This window comes from Capra hircus, chromosome 8 (assembly GCF_001704415.2).
Source record: "Capra hircus breed San Clemente chromosome 8, ASM170441v1, whole genome shotgun sequence".
NCBI lineage: Eukaryota > Metazoa > Chordata > Mammalia > Artiodactyla > Bovidae > Capra > Capra hircus.
In genome coordinates, this window is record NC_030815.1 from 63,119,265 (window position 1) to 63,141,165 (window position 21,901).

The 21,901-nt window shown below is 48.6% G+C and overlaps 1 protein-coding gene across 2 annotated transcripts in view; it reads right to left on the bottom strand.

The window, feature by feature from the left end:
• GABBR2 (gamma-aminobutyric acid type B receptor subunit 2) overlaps nucleotides 1-21,901 on the bottom strand; it is a 372,146-nt gene that overhangs the window by 82,086 nt on the left and 268,159 nt on the right. For both annotated transcript variants that reach the window (XM_005683953.3, XM_018052222.1), the window contains exons 8-9: nucleotides 16,970-17,030; nucleotides 1,805-1,885 (exon numbers count right to left, since the gene is read on the bottom strand). In XM_005683953.3, the coding sequence (XP_005684010.3) occupies nucleotides 1,805-1,885; nucleotides 16,970-17,030 (142 nt within the window). The remainder of the gene's footprint in view (nucleotides 1-1,804; nucleotides 1,886-16,969; nucleotides 17,031-21,901) is intronic.

Sequence of the window (21,901 nt, forward strand, 5' to 3'; positions counted from 1 at the left end):
GACTGGAAAGAGGAGACAAAGAAATGGGGGCAGGGTGCCATCCTGGAGGTCTTGGAACCACCCCTCTCTGTGAGCAATGGGGACTATGTGAGCCTCAGAGTGGCGTGTCTTTCAGTGCGACATGGCAGTCAAGGGCAGAACAGACTTGAGGGGGTTAGATTGCTGGTGGGTGGGTAAGGCCCAGGGGGCTGGATGAGAGCTGACTCCAGGTGGGGTGAGGACAGGAGAGCTGGGCTCTGCCCTGCGTCCAGAGGCGTCCTGACTCGGCCCTGGGCTCAAAGCCTGGTCAGCCACCCTCTGGGCGGTGCAGGGAAGCTCTGAGAAGCAGGAGGTGAGCCAGGAACAGCTGCTGCCTCAGGGATACCTTGGCCTCGTGCTTCCTAACTAGAACCAGCTACTATCCTGGCTGGGCTGTTAAAATTTTTTACTCACATTTTCCCTCTCAGTTATGTTTTGTGTTTTTAGTTTATTTTTTGTTTGAATTTTTCTTTCAGTTTGTAAACCTAGAATCCGTACTCAGCAAACCCAGATCTCCCGCGTCCAGGAGCAAATAGCCCTGTCTTAGGGATCAGACTCTCGTGGTTAGAACTGGCTTTGTCTCTCACAGGCTGTGTGAATTTGGGGTTTTCTGAGCCTTTTTCTCATCTATACAACAGGGATGACGGGACTCACCCAACCACCTTTCAGAATTTTTCTGTGGCTCCATGAGGTTATATGTGACTACAGGCTTGGTGACAGCTCCCTCAGGTGGGAACGGAAAGACCACGCCTCCTCTCTGAGACCACCTGGAGCTTGGAGGAATCCCATAGATCCAAAAGCTAACCAAACAGTTCATGGGATCGCCTTTTCTGGTGGCCTTGGATTTAAGAAGGAACTCCAGGTGCAGAAAGCCAGATGTCTATTCTTTGCATTCCCAGTGGAATCAAAGTAAGAGCACCCTAGTGCTGTGGGTATGCAAGCTTCCTCCCCAGCCACTCCATGACGAGGCTGGCCATCTACCAGCCCCCCACCATCTATCCATCCATCCACCCACCTGTCCTTCCACCCATCCAGCCACCCACTTCCTCACTGACTAATACCCTCGCCCATTCACTCATTTATTCACCCACCCACTCATCCACTGACTTGATCAATCATGAATTACTTTTTCATCACATATCACTGAGCCCCCAACATGGGCCAGACCCTGGCTGGTGCCGGGAATTTAAAGTCAAATAGGATCCAGTCAGGGAGCTCATGGTCGAATAGCCCAGTAATTTCAACGCAAAGGGACGGTGGCCACGGGAGTAACAGAGACGAAAGACTGGGAGCAGAGAGAACAGCGCCGTGAGCTCAGCGGGGGCCACCAGGGCAGGCTGAACAGAGGAGGCATCTGATCTGGTTCCCGGTGCCGAGGAGGAGTTCTCCAGCAGAAAAGAGGGAACAGTCTTCCCAGAAGGGCAGCAGGTGGAGAGGCCTTATCACCAGCCCATCCACGTCTTCTCCTAGGGGGAGCTAGAGCAACATTTAACTGGGCCACACATGGAAAGAATTACTCCTGGTCACTCAGTGGTTTAAACACAGATGCCTTGGTGAGAGCTAGCACTCCATGAACACACAAGTGGCTTGTCCCAGGGGCTGGAACCCAGCTCCCATGTGAGTGATGGTGGCCGGTCCTCAGGGAGTGAGTGCACAGACTGAGAGGAGACGATGTTCCCTCTTTCCCATGAAACCAGTGGCTCGGAGCTTGTCCCCAACTCTCAGACAATGCCCAGGCCTGGGAGGACCTGAGCAGGACCCCCTCTGAAAAGCCCACCTGCCTTACCTTGGAACCTAATGGTGTCGTTGATGATCTCCAGGGTGTCAGCCACAGCGTTGTATTCTCCCACCTTCACCTCCCGGCTGTCTGCGGGGAACAAGGGACCGCGGCTGGTTAGATCTGGGTGCTCCTGTCTCAGCTCTTGCTCGCCCACAGGCCCCAGCTATATTCCTGCAGGCTTTTCCTTTCCTCCATTGCCTTTTCCAGGTGGACTCACAAACACTCTCTCGCATGGTCTCCTCAGCTGGTCGTTCATCCTCTGCAGTACATCTATGGATAGGGAGTCTACCCCCCACCAAGAAACTGGACTCTCCGCCTGTTACCAAGTCTTTAGTGCATTATCGAGCCGAATGCTTTCTCTGTAACTTTACTCTGCCATCTGGCTCTGCCCTCTAGGACCACACAGACCACCCCTGCTCCCTCTGCCCCGGGAGAGCTCTAGAGACTTGAAGACAAAAACACATCATCTCTCTGGCAGTAGCCCCGAACTCCACCTTTTGTTGTGATTTAGCTGCTAAGTTGCGCCTGACTCTTTTGTGACCCCATGGACTATAGCCCACCAGGCTCCTCTGTTCATGGAATTCTCCAGGCAAGAATACTGGAGTAGGTTGCCATTTCCTTCTCTGGGGGATCTTCCCAACCCAAGGATTGAACCCGCGTATACTGCATTGCAGGCAGATTCTTTATCACTGAGCCACCAGGGAAGCCCCCGCCCTCCAACCTCAGTGCCCACGCATCACTGGGATGGAGACATTCTTGGGCCTGGAGCTGGGGGAGCAGGGGTGGGGGGTGGAGAGAGCTGGGGTCATTAGCATGTACTGAACATCATCACTGAACATCGTTTCTACTTCCCACCGTTTCCAGGCCCCAACTTAGACCACACTTCACAATATCACTATCTGATACGGTATAGACCCAAGGACTAACCCAATACCCTTTAGGCATGATCTAAAGTCACGTGAGTAGTCAGCAGCAGGTAGAAAGGACAACCCCCTCCTTTATCCTGCATGTTATATTCCTACTAATTCATCCTGAAGCAAAATTCACATCCTTCAGAGGCCGCACGGCTCTATGTTACACCCAGCGCCAGGTCTCCTTTATACATTCCTCCTCCTGGTTCCTCCATATAGATGCACTTGTTCAGGTATCTTTTTAGATCCAAGTGATACATGTGAATTTACCTTCATCTTTGATACCATTCTGCTGGCAGACTTAGATCATGACCAAGACTTGCCCATGGTGGTGGTAGGAGGAATGGAGAGGTGGGGCTTAGATTGGACAAGTCTTTTTTTCTCCAGGTAAAATGTGGACAGCTGGGTGATCTGCAGGTGGGGAAGATGGGGAACAGGGGAACAAACCAAATGAGGGGGCAAGTGGGCTCAGGGCCGTTCCCAATGGGGAGCCCAGGAGGGGTCAAAGAAGGTGGAAAGATGACAAGTTCCAGTTTGGACATGCTGAGCTTGAGGTACCCATGGATCATCGGGATAGAGACATCCTTGGGTCTGGAGCTGGGGGAGCAGGGGTGGGGGGTGGAGAGAGTTGGAGTCATTAGCATGTATACTGGGAGTTGGAGCAGGGGGCAGGAAGGAGACCTCCAGGGACAGTGTCAAGTGAGAAGAGAAGATCAAGGGCAGACCCTGGGGAGCACTGATCTCTGGGGTGGGCAGAGCAAAGATGAAGCAAAGAGATTGGGGAAGAGGGGCCAGGACGCCAGAATAGAGTGGTTGCAAGGAAAGGGACAATTTCACAAGGGAGCTGGCCAGCCATGCCACATGCCACCAAGACAGGGACAAGGATCCCCTTGAACAGAGAGTTCATTCAAGGTGGGGTTAGAGGCAGAGAGACAAAGGCAAGGAGTAGAGAGTGGGGCCCCGGAGTAGCACAGGCTGGGACTGGGTGGCGAGTCGGCGGGGAAGGGCCAAGGGGATTCAAATTTATGTGCCTTTCCTTGCTTAGTTCTCACAGTTGTATGGAGTTAAGTGGATTCAGTCCCACTTTACAGATGAGAAAACTGAAGCTCAGGCAGGTTACAGCTTTGCCTAGGGCCCCACTGATCAGGGCCCCCCTAAGAGCAGAGTTGAGGCTCAAACCCAGGACTGTTTCCACATGTGGCTGCCTCAATGGGATCCCTGAGAGGTGACAGTTTTGGGCCTGAGCTGCCCACTCCATGGACCACCTGGGCATTCTGAGTGTGATAACTACAAAGAGGAGTGCCCACCTGCCCAGCAGAGGGGCAGGAGGGTACCCAGAGCTGCAGACCCTGGTGCTCAGAGTGCCCAAGGGTCATAAAGAGACACAGCAGCAGGAATCCCAAGACCGTGGCCAGGGGAGCTGCCCCCTGGGGCTCTGGCTCTAAGTGGATTTCTCTGCAGAGGTGCAGGTGTGCTGCTGGTTCCTTATAAAAATTCAGGAAATGAAACAGGGAATCCCACTGGCCACATTTCTGCCTGCATTCCTTTGACTGGCGGTGGAACACAGGACTGTAAAAGTCACTTCCTTCTCCCTGCAAAGGTCTCCCCGCCACTTGTGGGGGGGCCTCATACTGTGTAGGCGGCTATCACTTGCCGGGGTCACCCAGCTCCTAAATGTCACATTAGCAGCCTCTGCTGGGAGCTCGAGCATCCCTGCTCTGGCCTTTTGAAGTCTCAGCCCTAATCAGCTCCCGCTGCTCAGAGGAGGCTCTGATTTATTTATTTGGTGTGGGGAGGCAGCACATGAAATATGCAGGCTGATTGGAATAAATCACCAGGAGCCGGAAAGTGGTGTGGCTGGCACCTCACCGCGCCCCCAGCCACACAGCCCGCCCCTCTGACTCACACTCCCCAACTATACCATCCATCCTGTGGCACCAAAATAATACTCAGCTTCCTGCAACGACGACCATAATCACCGCAATCTCTCCCTGGGTGCACTGCTTGGAGGCTGGGGGAGGGGAGCTTCACACATTCCTGCATCCAGAGTTTCCCAGCAAACCCTGAATCAGGCGTAATTCACCCCAGTGTGCAGGTGAGGGAGGAGCCTCAAGCTGCTAAGCGAACACTGAGGGCCACGTGCTGGGCAGCGACTAAGAGGTTGCCTGAACTTGAGTCTCAGTTCCGAATTCAGAGCATCTTCCTACGCATACTGAGCAACCAGGGCTGCTGGTTATTTGGCCCATACTTATTGAGTGCCTACTGCATGCCAGGGCCCGCCTAAGCTATTTCATAATGAGGAATCCCTCAAAAGAGCAGGTGGTGGAAGGTTAGCTAAGTTCTCTTCCCTGACCGAGCTGACCTTGGACATCTGGGTGCTGAAGGCTGTGCATATTAAATCCCTTAATCACTTCATTCACTCAATAAATGATGGGGTGCCAGGCTCTGTGCTGAAGTTACAAAGATTAAAAAATAATTCATAATCTCTGACCTTGTAATTTAGTGACTGTGACCTCACCCACCTCTCCTGGGTGGGCAAAATCTTCCCAATTGCAGGCCCTACGTCCCTTCCTGCTGCACCCTGTGAGCAGCCGGGCTCTAAGTGTAAAACAGCAGCTCTCAGTGGCCGTGAGGGCTACAGAGGAGACGAGAGGCCGTTTCTGGCTTGGGGCCTCACTCACAGCAAGTGTTCAATAAGTTGTAGCTATTTGAGTCATGACAAAAATAACTGTGAACTGTTTGTGGGGTTCCTGAACACTGTGTGGATCACAATAAACTGTGGAAAATTCTGAAAGAGATGGGAATACCAGACCACCTGACCTGCCTCTTGAGAAACCTATATGCAGGTCAGGAAGCAACAGTTAGAACTGGACATGGAACAACAGACTGGTTCCAAATAGGAAAGGGAGTATGTCAAGGCTGTATATTGTCACCCTGCTTATTTAATTTCTATGCAGGGTACATCATGAGAAATGTTGGGCTGGAAGAAGCACAAGCTGGAATCAAGATTGCAGGGAGAAATACCAATAACCTCAGATATGCAGATGACACCACCCTTATGGCAGAAAGTGAAGAGGAACTAAAAAGCTTCTTGATGAAAGTGAAAGTGGAGAGTGAAAAAGTTGACTTAAAGCTCAACATTCAGAAAAGGAAGATCATAGCACCTGGTCTCATCACTTCATGGGAAATAGATGGAGAAACAGTGGAAACAGTGTCAGACTTTATTTTTTTGGGCTCCAAAATCACTGCAGATGGTGAATGCAGCCATGAAATGAAAAGATGCTTAGTCCTTGGAAGGAAAGTTATGACCAACCTAGATAGCATATTAAAAAGCAGAGACATTACTTTGCCAACAAAGGTCCATCTAGTCAAGGCTATGGTTTTTCCAGTGGTCATGTATGGATGTTAGAGCTGGACTATGAAGAAAGCTGAGTGCCGAAGAATTGATGCTTTTGAACTTTGGTGCTGGAGAAGACTCTTGAGAGTCCCTTGGACTGCAAGGAAATCCAACCAGTCCATTCTAAAGGAGATCAGTCCTGGGATTTCTTTGGAAGGACTGATGCTAAAGCTGAAACTCCAATACTTTGGCCACCTCATGCGAAGAGTTGACTCATTGGAAAAGACTCTGATGCTGGGAGTGATTTGGGGCAGGAGGAGAAGGGGACGACAGAGGATGAGATGGTTGGATGGCATCACTGACTGATGGACATGAGTTTGAGTGAACTCCGGGAGTTGGTGATGGACAGGGAGGCCTGGTGTGCTGCAGTTCATGGGGTTGCAAAGAGTCGGACACGACTGAGCGACTGAATTGAACTGAACTGAACTGAACACTCTTACTACACTATGGCGCTTTCTTACTACCATTGTTTCCCACAAGGGTCTCTCTGCTTGGAAGGTGGCTTTTCCCTCCCTCTAGCAAACCAATATGTCCGAATCCTATTCACCTCTTCCAGGAAGGCTCCTCTCCAGCGGCTGTGGGCTCAGGGCACTGGGTGACATGTGAGAAGCTGTGCTGCAGCCATGCCCTTGGTGTGCCCAGGCGTTGTGATTCCTGCCAGCCGGTCAGTTCCTGAGTGGAACCTCAAGTCTCGCTTTGGCGGTCCTGGGCAGCACAGGGTCCCCTCCCCTGCCACAGGCCCAGCCAACCCCACCTCCCCTGGCTCTTCAGGGGAAGGATGGTGTCCCCTGTGTTTCTCCCTTCACCCACAGCCCAACCACTTTCAACTTTTAACTCTTGGGCTCCTTGGTAACTCTGTTGTGCAAAGAACATTAACCACTTATACAGACGTGCAGACTGCAGAACAGGGGACTTATGGACAGGCTAGCAAGAGGACTCATAGGGGCAGGAGAGAATAGAGCAGGGTGTGGGGGCAGGGGCTGTGGTGTCGCATCTGCCACTGGCTCGCTTCCCTGCCCCGCTTGCCCTGCTGGGAGTTGTTGCTGACTTATTGTGTGACCCTGGGCAGATCGTTCTCTTCTGGGGGGCCTCAGTTTCTCCACCCACAAAGTGCACTGCAGGGGTTCCAATAGTTCTCAGTCCTGGCCAGACACTAGAGTCACCTGGGGAGTTTCTAGAAAATTCAGATGCCTGGGTCCCAACGTGGATCCATTATATTAAAATGTCTAGTTGTGGGGCAGGGTCGGGTGGAGTTGAAGGGTGAACCCTGGGTGGCAGTATTTTTAAAAGTTCCCTAAGTTGACTAAGGAGATCAGCCTTGGGAGTTCTTTGGAGGGAATGATGCTGAAGCTGAAACTCCAGTACTTTGGCCACCTTACGCGAAGAGTTGACTCATTGGAAAAGACTCTGATGCTGGGAGGGATTAGGGGCAGGAGGAAAAGGGGATGACAGAGGATGAGATGGCTGGATGGCATCACTGACTCGATGGATGCGAGTCTGAGTGAACTCCAGGAGTTGGTGATGGACAGGGAGGCCTGGCATGCTGCGATTCATAGGGTCGCAAAGAGTCGGACACGACTGAGCAACTGAACTGAACTGAACTGAAGTTGATTAATGCATATCTAGAGTTGAAAACTGCTGGATAAAACCAAGAACCCTGCAATGCTGACACTTTCTGTTCTCAGAGGCTCAAAATACTGTAAAACACAGAGCCCCTTTTCCTGTAGGATAATACCAGTTCCTTGTTGTGGTGCAAAAAAAAAAAAAAAGTGTTTTCCTAGAAAAGTGCATTTTTTATTTTTCTTTATATCAAACTTTGGATTTGGATGATACATAAAGAAAATAAGTCCTACTGGTGAAAATTAGGCTGCCGAAAAAAGTCCAGTCTGAAAATACTCTGGCTGTGGGCCCGATAGCATCCATGAGACAGCTGGGGGACCGCTTCAGTCACAGAGTGATCCTGCCTCCCTTCTGCCTGCAGCCCGTGGGTGAGAGGGCCAGATGTAGGGTCGCCTACCTCCTGCTGCAGCTGAGACCCCACATCCTGCTTCCTGGCCTCTATTCCCCTCCCCACCAAAGGTTCATTCTTCCTCAATGGACTCAAGGTCTGCACTGAGGGAAGTATGAGTGTGTGCTCAAGTCGTTCAGTCATGCCTGACTTTTCATGAGCCCATGGTTTGTAGCCTGCCAGACTCCTCTGTCCATGGGATTCTCCAGGCAAAAATACTGGAGTGGGTTGCCATGCCTTCCTCCAGGGGATTTTCCCGACTCAGAAATTGAACCCCCATCTCCTGGGTCTCCTGCAGATTCTTTACCCACTGAGCTATCTGGGAAGCCTGAGGGAAGTATATGTGTCCTTTAAGGTTTAATTGTTGTTGTAAACATCTAGAAATATAAAACTCTGAGATGTAAAACAAAAGACAATCTTGGCTCAGTGAGAATCAAAGATTCTATAAAATTACTCCATTGTAGGACTCAGTGAAAGGAAAGAGCTCTGGCTAGAGGATAGGGCCCCTGGAAGGGGTCTTGGTTTTGCCGTCTTCTCAGTAACGAGTTCTGGGGAAGTGCCCTCCTCTGCCTGGGCTAGACAGTGGAAATCTCTGCGCCCTCCTGCTCTTGTTCCACGATCCTGCAACTGTCCTGAAGGGTCTTCCTCACTCCAAACTGAAGTGTGCACCTTGGGACTTCCCCTCCCAGTCCTGGCTTTGCCTGGGGTCACACATCATAGCCACTCCTACTCCTGACCAGGCTTCAGAGACAGGGACATGGCGATTTTGAGTCTTGATTCTGCTTTTCTCCAGGCTGGCTAGCCATCCCTCGGGAAGTGATTTTTTACTTCATTGACTCACTCACCCCATGGAGAGAGGAGCCTGGCAGTCTACAGTCTGTGCGGTCACAAAGAGTCGGACACAATTGAGCGATTGCGCATGCATGCACATACCCCATCCCTCGAAGTCTGGTCACTGCCCGTGGACAGGACCTCGACAGTCACTGTCCTCCCATGGGGCGCAAGCAGGTCTCAGCAGTATCTCTCAGCAGCACCAGGCAGAGAGGGCTCCCTTGGCCCTCCCCCTCAACTCGTCTCCAGCACAAACGGTACGCCATTGCCACATTTTTAATAGGTTAACTTCATCGACATTTGTTTTGAGATTTTTAACAGGCTAAGTGGACACTAGCCAAATGCCCCAGGAGTATAATAATCTTGCCAAGGGTAGACTTGTCCACTGATTTATGCAAACTGTCCCAGAGACAAAAGCTGAATGCCTGAGGGGACACAGAACATGTACAGATACAATGGGTCATCTGCATCTAGAGCACCTTTCCTCACTTCCTCTTGGCTAACTCCTGCTAGGCCTTTAGAGTTTATCTTGAATGCTGCCTCTCCCACGTAGCTTTCCCGGAATCTGCCAAGTGGAGCAGATTCAGACTTTCCTCTGCATGCCCTTATCACCTGTAACACTCAGGCGGGGGTCCTGTGTCTGCCCCCTACTAGACCAGGGTTCCCTGATGGCAAGGGCAATGTCTTGTCCATCTCAGTACCCCTGTGCCATGGTGATGCCAGGAAATGACCATTGAGAAACTTCAAAAGCCCAAACCATAGGATCAAAAAAAAAAAAAAAAAAAGAATGAAAATTAGCACATCAAAATTAAGAACTTCCGTTCATCAGGGACTTTAAGCTTAGAGACAAATGACTGAACGGGAGAAGATGTTTGCAAAGCCTAAAGCCCCAGTAGGAAGCTGAAATCGAAATTATGTGAGGAACTCTTGCAAATCAACAAGCAAAAGACAATACCCTCAGAATAAAAGTGGTCCAAGGATCAGAACCGACAGTTAACAACAAATGGCTGACAAGCACAGGAAGAAATGCCCAAACTCATCAGTCATCAGGGACAAATGATACTCAGAACCACAGCATAATATTACTTTATATCTTTAGACTGGCAAACAATGAGATGGGAAACACCAACTGAGGGTGGGAGGTAGGGATGTGGAATTCCTCATGCTGGTAGGAGCTGCACGGGTAGGGACGTTTCTGAGAGCTGTCTGGCAAATTTTAGGCGTGTTCAGTGTTGACACACCTTCTGACCCAACAATTCAGCTCGTGGGCATTTTCCTCAAGAAACGCCCAGCTGGGTTCATAGGGAACATGTCCGAGGACACTCACTATGTGTGGAGGCAGGGAGTGGAAGGAGATCTAGGCGGTGTCATCAGGGGAGGGGAGGGCTATGTCCTGTGAGGGCCACGGCCTAGATGTACACCCGGCCATGCGGAGTAGCTTAAAAGCAAACTGCTGAGTGGGAAAAGAAAGAAACATCCAGTTGCCTCGATGCAGAGTCAAAATATGCACACAAAACAGCAATACACATTTTGCAAGGAAACATACAAACACAATACATGCATTAAACATTTAGAATGCTTGCCTTTCTTGGGGTAGGTAGGAGCGGCAGATGAGAATAAATAAGGGAAATAAAGGTATAAACAAACAAGCAGAGGGGCTTCCATGGACCAGTGATAACAACATTCCATGAAATGAGGAGTGTGAAGTGTGTCCTGAGGAATAAGACAGCACCTTGCTCAAGCAGTTCTGGACGTGGTAAATCTGGGATCATTGTGAAAAGTGTCCGTGAGAGGAGCAGGAAGCCAGTAGCTATCACGGCTCTCATCTGCGCTAGTCACTGAGTCAGGCTCATTCACAGCCTCATGTCAGTGGATTCTCACCATTACTTTTAAGCAAGGAAAACCTTTCATTTCACTACTTTAACTCATTATTGACCAGAGAGGTATTAACACATCTTTTCTTAGCCAACTGTCATTCACAGGAGATATTTCAATTCTCACTTACGTAACAAGTTGCCAGCCACAGGTGTTAGTTTCTGCAAAAATCCCCTGGTCAATCATGTGTTAAAATTAGTGCTAAAATGATGGCTCAGAAAGATTAAGCCACAGTGCATGGCTAGCAATGATTAGGTATGCCTGCTTCGAAACTTTCCACATGATAGGAGGTAAGTTCCCTGTCACTGGAGGCATTCAAGCAGAGACAATGCTGTAAAGGAAAGTCAGGGTTCCCCTCAACACGGAGAGTTTATGGCTCAATGAAAGACAAGGTCTGCTAACTACTTCTGTCTTTCCAAGCCATCTTCCTTGAGCTCCAAGAAAAATAAGCCCTGGATCATGAGGACTGGAAGGCATCAAGGTCAGGGTCAGACTTCCAGCCTGAAAGAGCCCATATTCACGTGTGTCCTTCCATTTCTGCTGACCCACAGCCCTTCAGGTGTAACCTGCAATTTAGTGGACTATGTCTCCACTCAACTACGTCAAGCTGAGAGGCAGTCCAACAAACTGCTCTTTCCAAACCCAAGGCTTAGTGAAGAGGGCTGTGATACATGACTTCACAGAAGGAAAAGGATATTAAAAATCAGCCTTGAGTTTCAAACTGGAGTCAAACTAGCTCCAAAAGTTTTCTAGTAGGTTCTTGGAAATTATATTCCCTCTTTTATAGGCACTGGCACTTGGCCAGGGAGATTATGAAGCCCCTGTGGGGAGGGGCCGTATCTTATTCAAGTTGGCTTTCCCAGAGGAGCTGGTAAAGCACCTGGCAGATGCTCAGGAAATGCACACTGAATAGAACCATATCTGTTACCCTGAAGACCAAATGGTAATTAATGTTTGCAAATGGGGAGGACAAGGCCTGCATTTCATAGGTACCTTCTGAATGACAATTATGTCGTTAGGTGGTGGAAGACCCCATTCTTTCAGATCAGGTGCTGAAGTATAAAACTCCAAAGTCTGAGTCCTTTATGCTGCACAGAAACAGTGCAGAATTCAAGCAGATTGTCATTCACCGAATTCTTACAAACAGGCCTAATGAAGGCAGGGGTGGTGAGTTAGAGCAGCAGATGCTGGGGTTTCACCACGAACAGCATAAACAAGGCTCTAATCATGGCTTCACTCAACTTCCTTCCCTGCTGCAAATTCTGAGCCATGTTTAGACTTTGTTAGTAACATGGATTCTTTCTTCTCTTATGGGGGAAAAAAGCGCCAATTCCCTAGTATTCATTCTCATCCACACGTGATTTGGTGCAAGTCAGCAATGACCTGGAGGGAGGGGTTCTGAACTTGGAGTTGAAAGGGGGTTAGGCCCCCTGCACCCCAGGTGTGTGGTGAGGGGATACTAATACCTGCCTTACCTACAGCCATGGGTGGATCCCTCAGAAGGGTGCCTGAGACAAGACAGAGTGCATGTAATTTATTTGGGAGGTGATCCTTGAATACTCTAATAGGAGTGTGGGGAGGTGAGACAGGGAAGGGAAGGGAGCCACGGTAAGCTGCATTAATGAGCAGGTTCCTGAGAGCCCAGCTGAGGCTCAATTCCATGGGGACCTCTGTAGACAGAGCAGACACACCTTGGAGCTCTTGGGAGTTTCCAACCAAGGGAGGAAGGACACTGGGGGATTTATCCTTTACTCTTCATCCATCCCCAGCTCAGGGCTGCCCTGGAAGCATTCTCTCCCTGGATATTGGCCCCGCTCCTTGCACAGGGCAAAAAGCACAGGTGCTCTTAATAAGATGATTGGAACCATGAATGCTCAGGGACTACAGGTGGGACAATGATGGTATCCGGCACACCTGCCCCCTCTAGGATTGTCCTGTTGGGAGGTAAGGTCCCTGGGAAGTCTTGAAAATAGAGTGAATGGAGGGAAGCCAGGGGTGAGGAAGGTCGTGCTTTGGCTTTGAATCCCTCTCTGGATTCAAAATGTTTCACCCTCAAGAGGGACCAGGAGGTCCCTGACACATTATTTTAGAGGTAGTTCTGTCTATCCAGCACTCCTAAGTTTGCAAAAAAAAGTTCATTTCTCCAGCCTGGTACAGCAGTGGCCATCATTGTGAGGTAGCTTTGGTTTATGTTTCTGTTGTCAAGACCAACCGCTGTTTGTCAGACACTCTGCCTAGACTCAAGCCACTGGAGACCACGAATAAATGAGCATGCTTTCAAACTTCCATGAGCTGAATCACTCACCGATTCAGTAAACATTTACCAACAGCCAGTCAGGAACGAGGCAGCATGCTAGTGATGTGACTAGTTTCCTATCACCCAAAATTTATAGAGCAAGATCTCACACAGCCAGCCCCAGGGGACAGGCAGAGGTGGCATTAGCGTCATCCATTTTCCAGAGAAGGAAGCTGGGGCTTAGGGAGATGAAGTGACTTGCCTGGGGTCACATCGCCGGTAAACTTCAGAGCACAGGCTTGAATTCAGGTCTTTTGCCTACAGATTAATTCAATAAACTTGTACCAGAGTCTCCTGTGTGCCACGTTCTTGCGATACCAACCCCTACACTTCTGGAATAAAAAAGTCAAGCAGGACCATGGATTCCTGGCTCTCCTTTTCATCTTTTCCCCTAAACTGCCTCCCATTTCCAACTTCTTTGTGTTTTAGTTTTACAAAGACGATAACAGCCTCCTACTAAATGTTTCCTCTACAACAGATAAAAGGGTTTAGAAGGCACCAGGAACTTTATAAACAAGAAGCCAAAAACAGCATCTTTCAAGGTCTTCAGAGGGAGGGTGGGATGGGCCGACTTCCAAAATCCTGCCAGCAAGCGCTGAGACGGCCTGGGTGTCTCTGCAAAGCGAGCCCCACTGCTGGGCTGGCTATCTGTAAGGCAGCTCTGCTGTGCCACTGCCCCTCCTAAAGAAGGGCAGGAGGTGAGGGAGAGAGAGACAGACAGGGAGAGGGAGGACTTGAAGGGCACTGCAGAAAACAGCATAGCGACCTCATTGAGAAGCCTTTCTGAGGTCAATGCCATGAGGCAATTTAGGATCTAGTAACCCCAAGGTAGAGGTCAGGCCCACCCTCTGGATAAATTCCAGAAAGGTCCCAGAAACAGTGTAGGCCAGCCCCTCTTGAAGGTGAACCAGAGAAGTGAAGAAACGAACTCACTGTCCCAAAGCCAGTTCCTTCCCATGTCTGAGCCTTAGTTTCCCCTCTGAAATAAGGTGATAACCAGGAGCCCTTCCAACTTGGGCAGCCTACTCAACAAATCAATGCCTCTCCATCCTGGCAGTAAGGCACATCTGAGATCCTAAGAATTTGGAAAACAAACTGTTGTGCTGATGTGAACATGCTCCCAGCACAATATCCTCTGCCAACAAAATCAGTGTCTGTTTTAAAAACATGTAAACAGGAGTATCTGCAAGGCCCAGCTCTGACAGTCAATAAAAGCTGGACACAAAAGTGGCAAAGGGAGGACGCTTGGGCACAGGTGTGCACCTGAGCACGCTGAGGTTGGCACTTGGGGGAAGCTGAGGTCGAGTCCTGCTCTGCCACCAGCCAGTTGGGTGGAACACCTCCCTTCCCTCAGTTTCTCCATTTATATCATGAAGTAGTGGGGTGAAATCATTTCTAAGGCCCTACACATGTGACACCGTACATGTCATTAAGTACTGGGAACATCTCTAAGAGGTAGGTGGGCTTCCCACATGGTGCTAGTGGTAAAGAACCTGCCTGCCAATGCAGGAGACATAAGGAGACATGGGTTTGATCGCTGGGTCATGAAGAGTCCCCTGGAGGAGGGCATGGCAACCCACTCCAGCATTCTTGCCTGGAGAATCCCATGGACAGAGGAGCCTGGTGGGCTACGGTCCACAGGGTCACAAAGAGACAGACACGACTGAAGCAACTGAGCACACACACATGCTCTGCGTAGGCAGAGAACGTGGCACCCAGAGGGCTTCAACACCAAGAAAATGTGGATTTGCCCCAGGCAAGTACCATAATTTTTGAGTAAAAGCTAATCATGATAGCTACTACTTGCTGAGCAGGAAAGATATGCACGTTTCTCTATGGCATGTCATGGAGCTCTTCCCACATCCCAAGACGGTAGATGGGATCATATCCCTATTTTATAGATGAGGACACTGGCATGTGACTCAGAGCGGTGAGTCACATGCCTATACACTGGACTTGTGCTCAGGTGGTTTTCAACTCACCTCTGAACTGCTGTTTGCTACAATGCTTTCTTTACAAATGCCTAAAACCAGTCATTGGAGTTGGTATCTAATCCTAACATTCAGGGGAAAAAAGGCAATAAAATTGGCATTCACTTGTAGCTGTGATTGGCCAATCAATATTTTACAAAATATTCTCCCAGAACGATATAATTTGAGAACTGGAAATGTGACAAGAGAATTTAGTTGCAATCACTCAAAAAAAAAAAAAAAGTAAGTATATCTTTGCCAAGATGCTTACATTGTTCAGCCAATGATGAAGTAAGACTTAACAAATGGAAAAATAATTACGTTTGCCTAAAATTACATCTTTTGTGCACACCAGAGAGCTGACATGCGTTTCAATTATCCGCCACGGGAAGACAAATGGGTAAATCCACAAGGTCGCATTATGGAGCGGTGGCACCAGAGAACACCTGATTGATCTGAATCTGGTTGAGATTTGCCTGAATGGATCTGAATAACTCGATTTCATTTCTTGCTTTTCCCTGGATGATTCTGGGATCTGCTCAAAACGAGTGGACACAGAAGGCACTGCTCATTTCTGGATTTTCCAGAAACATTCAGATATTGAAAAACATTGCATTAATGAATGGTCTGTCTCATGGTTCTGCCTAACAACCCTACTAATGACCATGAAAGGCCAAATCGAGGTTCCTCCAGGCAGAACACCTGGCCCAGCTCCTCACAGATGCCCAGTGGGCCTCCATTTCCTTCTCGTCACATGAGGAGAGGTGTCTGAATGGCTGCTGAGGTCCCTTCTGATTCTGACAGCAGGAAAATCCAACAAATGATTCATTTTCTTAAAACAAAACAAAACAAAAGTGGCCTGCAAATAGTGTGTCGGGGAAGATTACAGATTAAAAGGGACTTAAAGAGACACATCAGCCAAATGCAATGAGTGGACTTTGTGTGGACTCCCTGCTGCTGCTAAGTCATTTCAGTCGTGTCCGACTCTGCGACCCCATAGACGGCAGCCCACCAGGCCCCCGGTCCCTGGGATTCTCCAGGCAAGAACACTGGAGTGGGTTGCCATTTCCTTCTCCAATGCATGAGAGTGAAAAGTGAAAGTGAAGTCACTCAGTCGTGTCAGACCCTCAGCGAACCCATGGACTGCAGCCCACCAGGCTCCTCCATCCATGTGATTTTCCAGGCAAGAGTACTGGAGTGGGTTGCCATTGCCTTCTCCAGTGGACTCCCTAACAAACCAATTATAGAGTCATTTTCAAGATAATTAGAGGAGCAACGTAGACTTGGAATAAGCATATTAAAACCTGTTAAATGCTTAAGGTACAATAACAGTATTGTGGTAATGTTTTAAAAAGTCCTTATCTAGTAGAAATGCATACTGTGATATTTATAGATTGAAATGAGATAATGTCTGGGAGCTGTTTTAAAATATTATAGCAAAAAATGGGGGTGGGGGATGGCGCGAGTCAAGATAAACCAAGACTGGCAAAACAGAGAAAGCAGTTGAAGCTGGGTGATGAGTACATGAGGTTCACTGTGCTATTATCTCAACTTTAGAGTCTGTTTGAAAATCTCTGTAATCAAAAGCTAACACAATGCCAGATTCCTCAGCATACTGGCACTGACTTAACTGCCACTCCCCATACATTCATGCGCCTGAGTCATGTGGAAAGGCTGAATAGCCCTGAGAAATTATGCAGTTGAGAAAAAATATTCTAAATAAGTTGAAACTAATGTTTTCACAGAGTATTTTCTATTGACTTTGCCTTCTCTTATCTGGAACATTGTACTTTCATTTCTTCTGACATATTTTATTACATAAACACAACATCTCTGAATATAGAATTCATCAACTAGAAAGAATAAGCATCAAAAAAGCCTACCTTGAAATTGAGTAAATTTAATGGTCCCCATTCTCTCCCCGTTCCGGAATACAACTTGACCCTAAAAACAAAACAAACAAGAACAAAGAAGAAATGCCATATTAGCCCAAACACTAGTGATCTCAGCTGAAATTCATTAATTGTAGAATGCAATTATTACTGGAGAAAGAGCAGACTCCTGAGGAACCACAGATGCAAAATTAAACTAATTGTTTTTAGAATGGTTGTGACTTTATCTGGATAATACGAGGAGCACAAAATAATGAAACCAACACATGTATATTAAGGCCAAGACATGCACCATCATTATCATCATGACTATTTATTAAACAGCCATGTGCCCTGTGTTATCCCAGGACAAGGTCTTCCAGGGTGGTTGGAAAGATGGAGGAAGAGACGAAGCCCTTGGAGCCTGGCCCTGGCTCTGCTCCCATGCCCCACCCATAAAGATGCGGGTCTTTGCTGAGGCTGTTTATCTGAAGGGTCAGAAGGGATACAGGAATCCAGGGTCAGGCCTGTATTTCTTATTAAGGACAGAGAATGTTTCTATAAGTTCTTCGTGAGTGGTGATGTCAGCCCCAATTATAACTGGGCTATGGGGCAGCACAAAATTAAGCTTCTTGAGCCAGTGAGACCTGACTAGTGTCACAGGCAGCTGAGCACCCCTCATTAGGGACCCCAGGAGCTAAAGACAAGAGTCATCTGCTGCATCTGCCTTGCTGGCTGATACCCGGCTTCCATATCCTGGGCTAAATAAGCCAGGAACATAAAGAGAGGGTGTGGTCTCTGTCTATTTACGGTCCACCTAAAATTCTGCAACCCTGCAAGGAAACGGACACAGGTTATATCAATGAGTGTTTATGACACGCTTGAGTGGAAAGGGGTATGATTCTAATTTTACAGATCAAGAAACTGAGATTGAAGGAGGTTATGCCAAGGTCATTGCAAGTGAGGCTGTTGGATTCAAACCCGAGTTTGATTTTAAGGCCTGCACAACTTTACCACAGCATATTGTTTCTGATCCAGAAATAAATCTCTTCCATTCTTTCCATTAATGTGAAATTAAGAAAATGAATTATCTTAAAGGTACACAGCTTTACGAGCACAGTTATGAGCTTGCATCATCAGGGAACAGCACAGACGATACCATGGATTCTATGCAATTCTCAAGAGAAAGTGACAGAAAGTACATGTCTTCCCATGGTGGAAATCCAAAGTCTGAGGCCCTGAAGCTTTTGGCACAAAGAGAATCACTCAACCTGTTGTCGCAATGAGAGACATGTTCTAAGGCTACTTTGACATCTCTTTGAAATCCTGAAGACAGCTGTGAGTAGTATCAGTTTGAAACTAACACCCACCGAATTCTATATTCAGGTGACGGTAAGCAATTCCCTGGAGTGTGAAAACACTTCAGCGCAAGGTGAGACAGGAGCTGTGATTTTATTTCTAGGGATGATTGAAAAACAGAGAACATCTTCCAAAGGATCACTTTTATGCAAATAAACCACTTTGCAAGGGTGGAAAAGATGCAGATCTTGTTCACAGGACATTTCTTTGTTTGGCAAAGGCGGACATCTAACTAATTCACCCATCTTCTGCCAAGCTTTGAAGAACTCCAAAGAGCTCTGGATATAAAATGTGGACAAATTCTGAATTATCTTTATTAAATGAAAAAGTATATCGAAAGGTATTCAATGTGTGGATGGAATAATACTGGAGTGGAATACAGGACGGGAGTGAGAAAGAATTTCCTTTCACTTTTGTTTTTTTTCCTTTTTTTCCTTTCTCCTTTACTTTTTAGATAAAACTAATTAGTTCATGTTGGAAGTAAGGTCTGTCATATTTTATTTTTCTCACAGTAACTATGTTTGGAAACAGGAGCTCCTCCTATCTCAATTTTTCAGGTAATGCAGTGGAAGGAGGCCAGCGTCTGAGTATCTCAAAGCTGGGTTCAGGGCCCCCTCGGGCAAGCCCCTGAGCACCTGAGTTATGGACCTAGCACAGCTCCTGGTCTTCAACAGGCATTCAGTAAATGGCACTAGTAATTTTTATCTGAACACACTTAATAGCAGAGAGCTGAAATAAAAAAAGATTTCGAGCACCAAGATGCTTTCCAACCTTTGGGAAGACATTTTCAACATCACATGATTTCAGCTGGCAAAGGGGTAAACTGTCGGGCCCTAAGCCACAGCTCAGAAATATCAGCCCCTAAGTGACTGAGCTCCCAAACTACATGGGCCACTGTGTGTTCAATCAAAGGGAGAGAGCTCTGTGACTGTGGTAACTGTGAGTAACGTGGCCATGTGGGTGGGTAAGTGGCTATGTCGAGCGTCTGCACCAGAGAAGGGCGGTGAAGCTCGCCAAGCCCCCTTCTGAGGAAGATTCAATATGCAATTCTCTCCTAAGGTCATAACTATGGCATCTGCTGGGTTTGACAGTTGATGCCAACCCTGCAAACTTGACCATGGCTGACTGGATGGGGATCACCGTCCCAGCCAAGCCCACCTGGGTAAGACTGGACATGAATGAGGAAGGCCACAAGCCAGTCAGCTGATGTTCATGAAATTCCGCCTGATGGATGTCCTCCATGTGAGCAGGTGCTCAACTCACGACATTCCACAAATATTTACCTGCTCCAGGCCGAGTCCTTTTTTACGTGCTGATTTCTGCTCTCAGAGACCTTTACGTATGATTAGGACAGACAGGCGAAACATGTTCACCAATAAATGAATGAGGTCTCATCAGTTACTGAAGAGTGCTGTGAAGGAAATCAAAAGGCAGTACCTGGGTGGTGGAGTGAGTCTGGTGGCTCAGTTGGTAAAGAATCTGCCTGCAGTGCAGGAGACCTGGGTTTGATCCCTGGGTCAAGAAGATCCCCTAGAGAAGGGAATGGTTATCCACTCCAGTATGCTTGCCAGAGAATGCCATGGACAGAGGAGCCTGGCAGGCTATAGTCCATGGGGTCGCAAAGAGTCAGACATGACTAAGCGACTAATACACTTCCAGGGAAGACCTCATTGAAGAGGGGACATAAGAGCTGAGGCCTGCACGGCAAGAGGCAGCTACTCCAGGCAAAGGGAAGGGCCAAGGCAGAGGCCCTCAGGTGGGAAGGATCAGAAAGGGCCAGCAGGGGGAGCAAGGTAAGGTAGGCAGAGTCTGGGGGCCCCAACTGGGCTCTGGAGGGGATGCTGAGTGCAATGAACAGCCATAGGGGTGGGGAGCCTAAACAAAGAAGTAATATAATCTGATTTAAGATTTGAGACGATTGCTCTGGTTCTTGGAGAGAAAGTGGGAGAAGAGACATGGGAGGGAGGCTCAGGCATCTGGTCATCCAGGTGTGAAGTGACAGTGACTTAGACTATGATGGTGGTCACACTCTCCCTCTGACTAGTCCAGAGTGCATCGCCAAGGTGCCTACGCACTGTAGCCAGGCAGCAGACACTTCCCTTCTACTTCTGTCCTCTGGGAGGGGATGTGGTGAGCACCGCAGTGTGTGACCAGATGTCCCCAGGATACAGACATATTTCCCTAGCATCTTGGCTGCTGCTGGGTTGCTCGAAGGGTGACGATTAAGGTTAAGTCCCTCCCTGAGGGCAGCCTACATCCACTGGTCAAAGTGAAGGCACACAGCGGTTTGAGTAGCCTTGCTCAGGGCAGCTGTGAAGGACCGTGGGCTCCAGAGGTCCCCCAGGGGTGACTGAGGCCGGGACTGCGCTGCACCCAACTCAGCTCATCCCTCTCCTTGATTCTGCTTCCCTTCTTTGGTTTTGTCCTGAGAGCCTCCCTGATAAACCTCCTATATGTGAATCTCTGTCTCAGAGTCTGTTTCATGGGTAACATCTGCCATCAGAGGTCACTGGAACAATCTCTTTTTCACAAACCAAAGGAGCCTGAGCGATAACCGGTGGGAACAGAGGCGATGGGTTCTGAGTCAAGTCCGCATGGCAACTAGACAGACTCTGGTTTCACGGTGGCCTGGCATCTTAGCCAGGGAAGCCGGGCTGGCTTTGGTTTCTAAAATCCTAGCTTGATCAGGGATTATTTTCTGCTCTTCTCCCCACACGCGTATTCTTTATGTACACAGAAATGTTAAGACTCTCCTTAAGCTTTTGTTGCGTGCGGTCCAGGCTATAACAGAGGATCATTCCATCGACCTGAGACCAAACCACGTGACGCATTACATTCCAAAGCGATGGTGTTCGGTAGCTTCGGCTGGGGTGGGGGCTGGAATCTGTCGGCTCCCAGTCCACACTAGCTCTACTATGTCCTCCTCTGTGTCACAGGGGCCCACAGCCCAGAAACCACACTTCCCAGAAGCCCCTGCCAGCTGGTGTCTATTTAGGTTCTGCTAATGAGAAGCATTCACAGGGGGTTAGAAAGTGTGCAGCAGGGAAAAGCGTTTTTAATTTTTTTCCTTCTTTGGTTGCAGCAGCAGGAGCTGAGTGACTGTAGGCGTCCAGGGCCCCAGCAGCTCCGCACTGTTAGTGTGTGTAGCAGGGCTCCGGCTAACTGCTCAGTAGCAGTGCTGGGGTCCCAGCGGCAACAGAAATTGCAGGGGCAGGAGCCTCAGAGGCCAGAGTGCTGGGGTCTCCATTATTTTATCTGCATTTCCCGTCTGCTCTGTGGCCACTTAAAGGCTCCGTGGATGTTGGAATCCATTACCAATCAGCATGCATCCAAGAAAACAGAAAGTACTTCAGGCACGTCAGAGGCAGCGGCAACATCAACCAGTCCACTTACTGCTCCTGCAGCCCAAGGGGCCTGGTCATTTTCTGTAAATACTTATCTCTGGTGACAGTGCCTACCTGACTTGCTCCTCCATCCCTTCCAACAAAGTTGTAAAAAGTTCCCCGTATTAAATCTCCCTCTGAAATGCCTGAAGTGCTTTCTGCTTTCTTGACTGCATGCTGATTGATAACGGATTCTAACTTC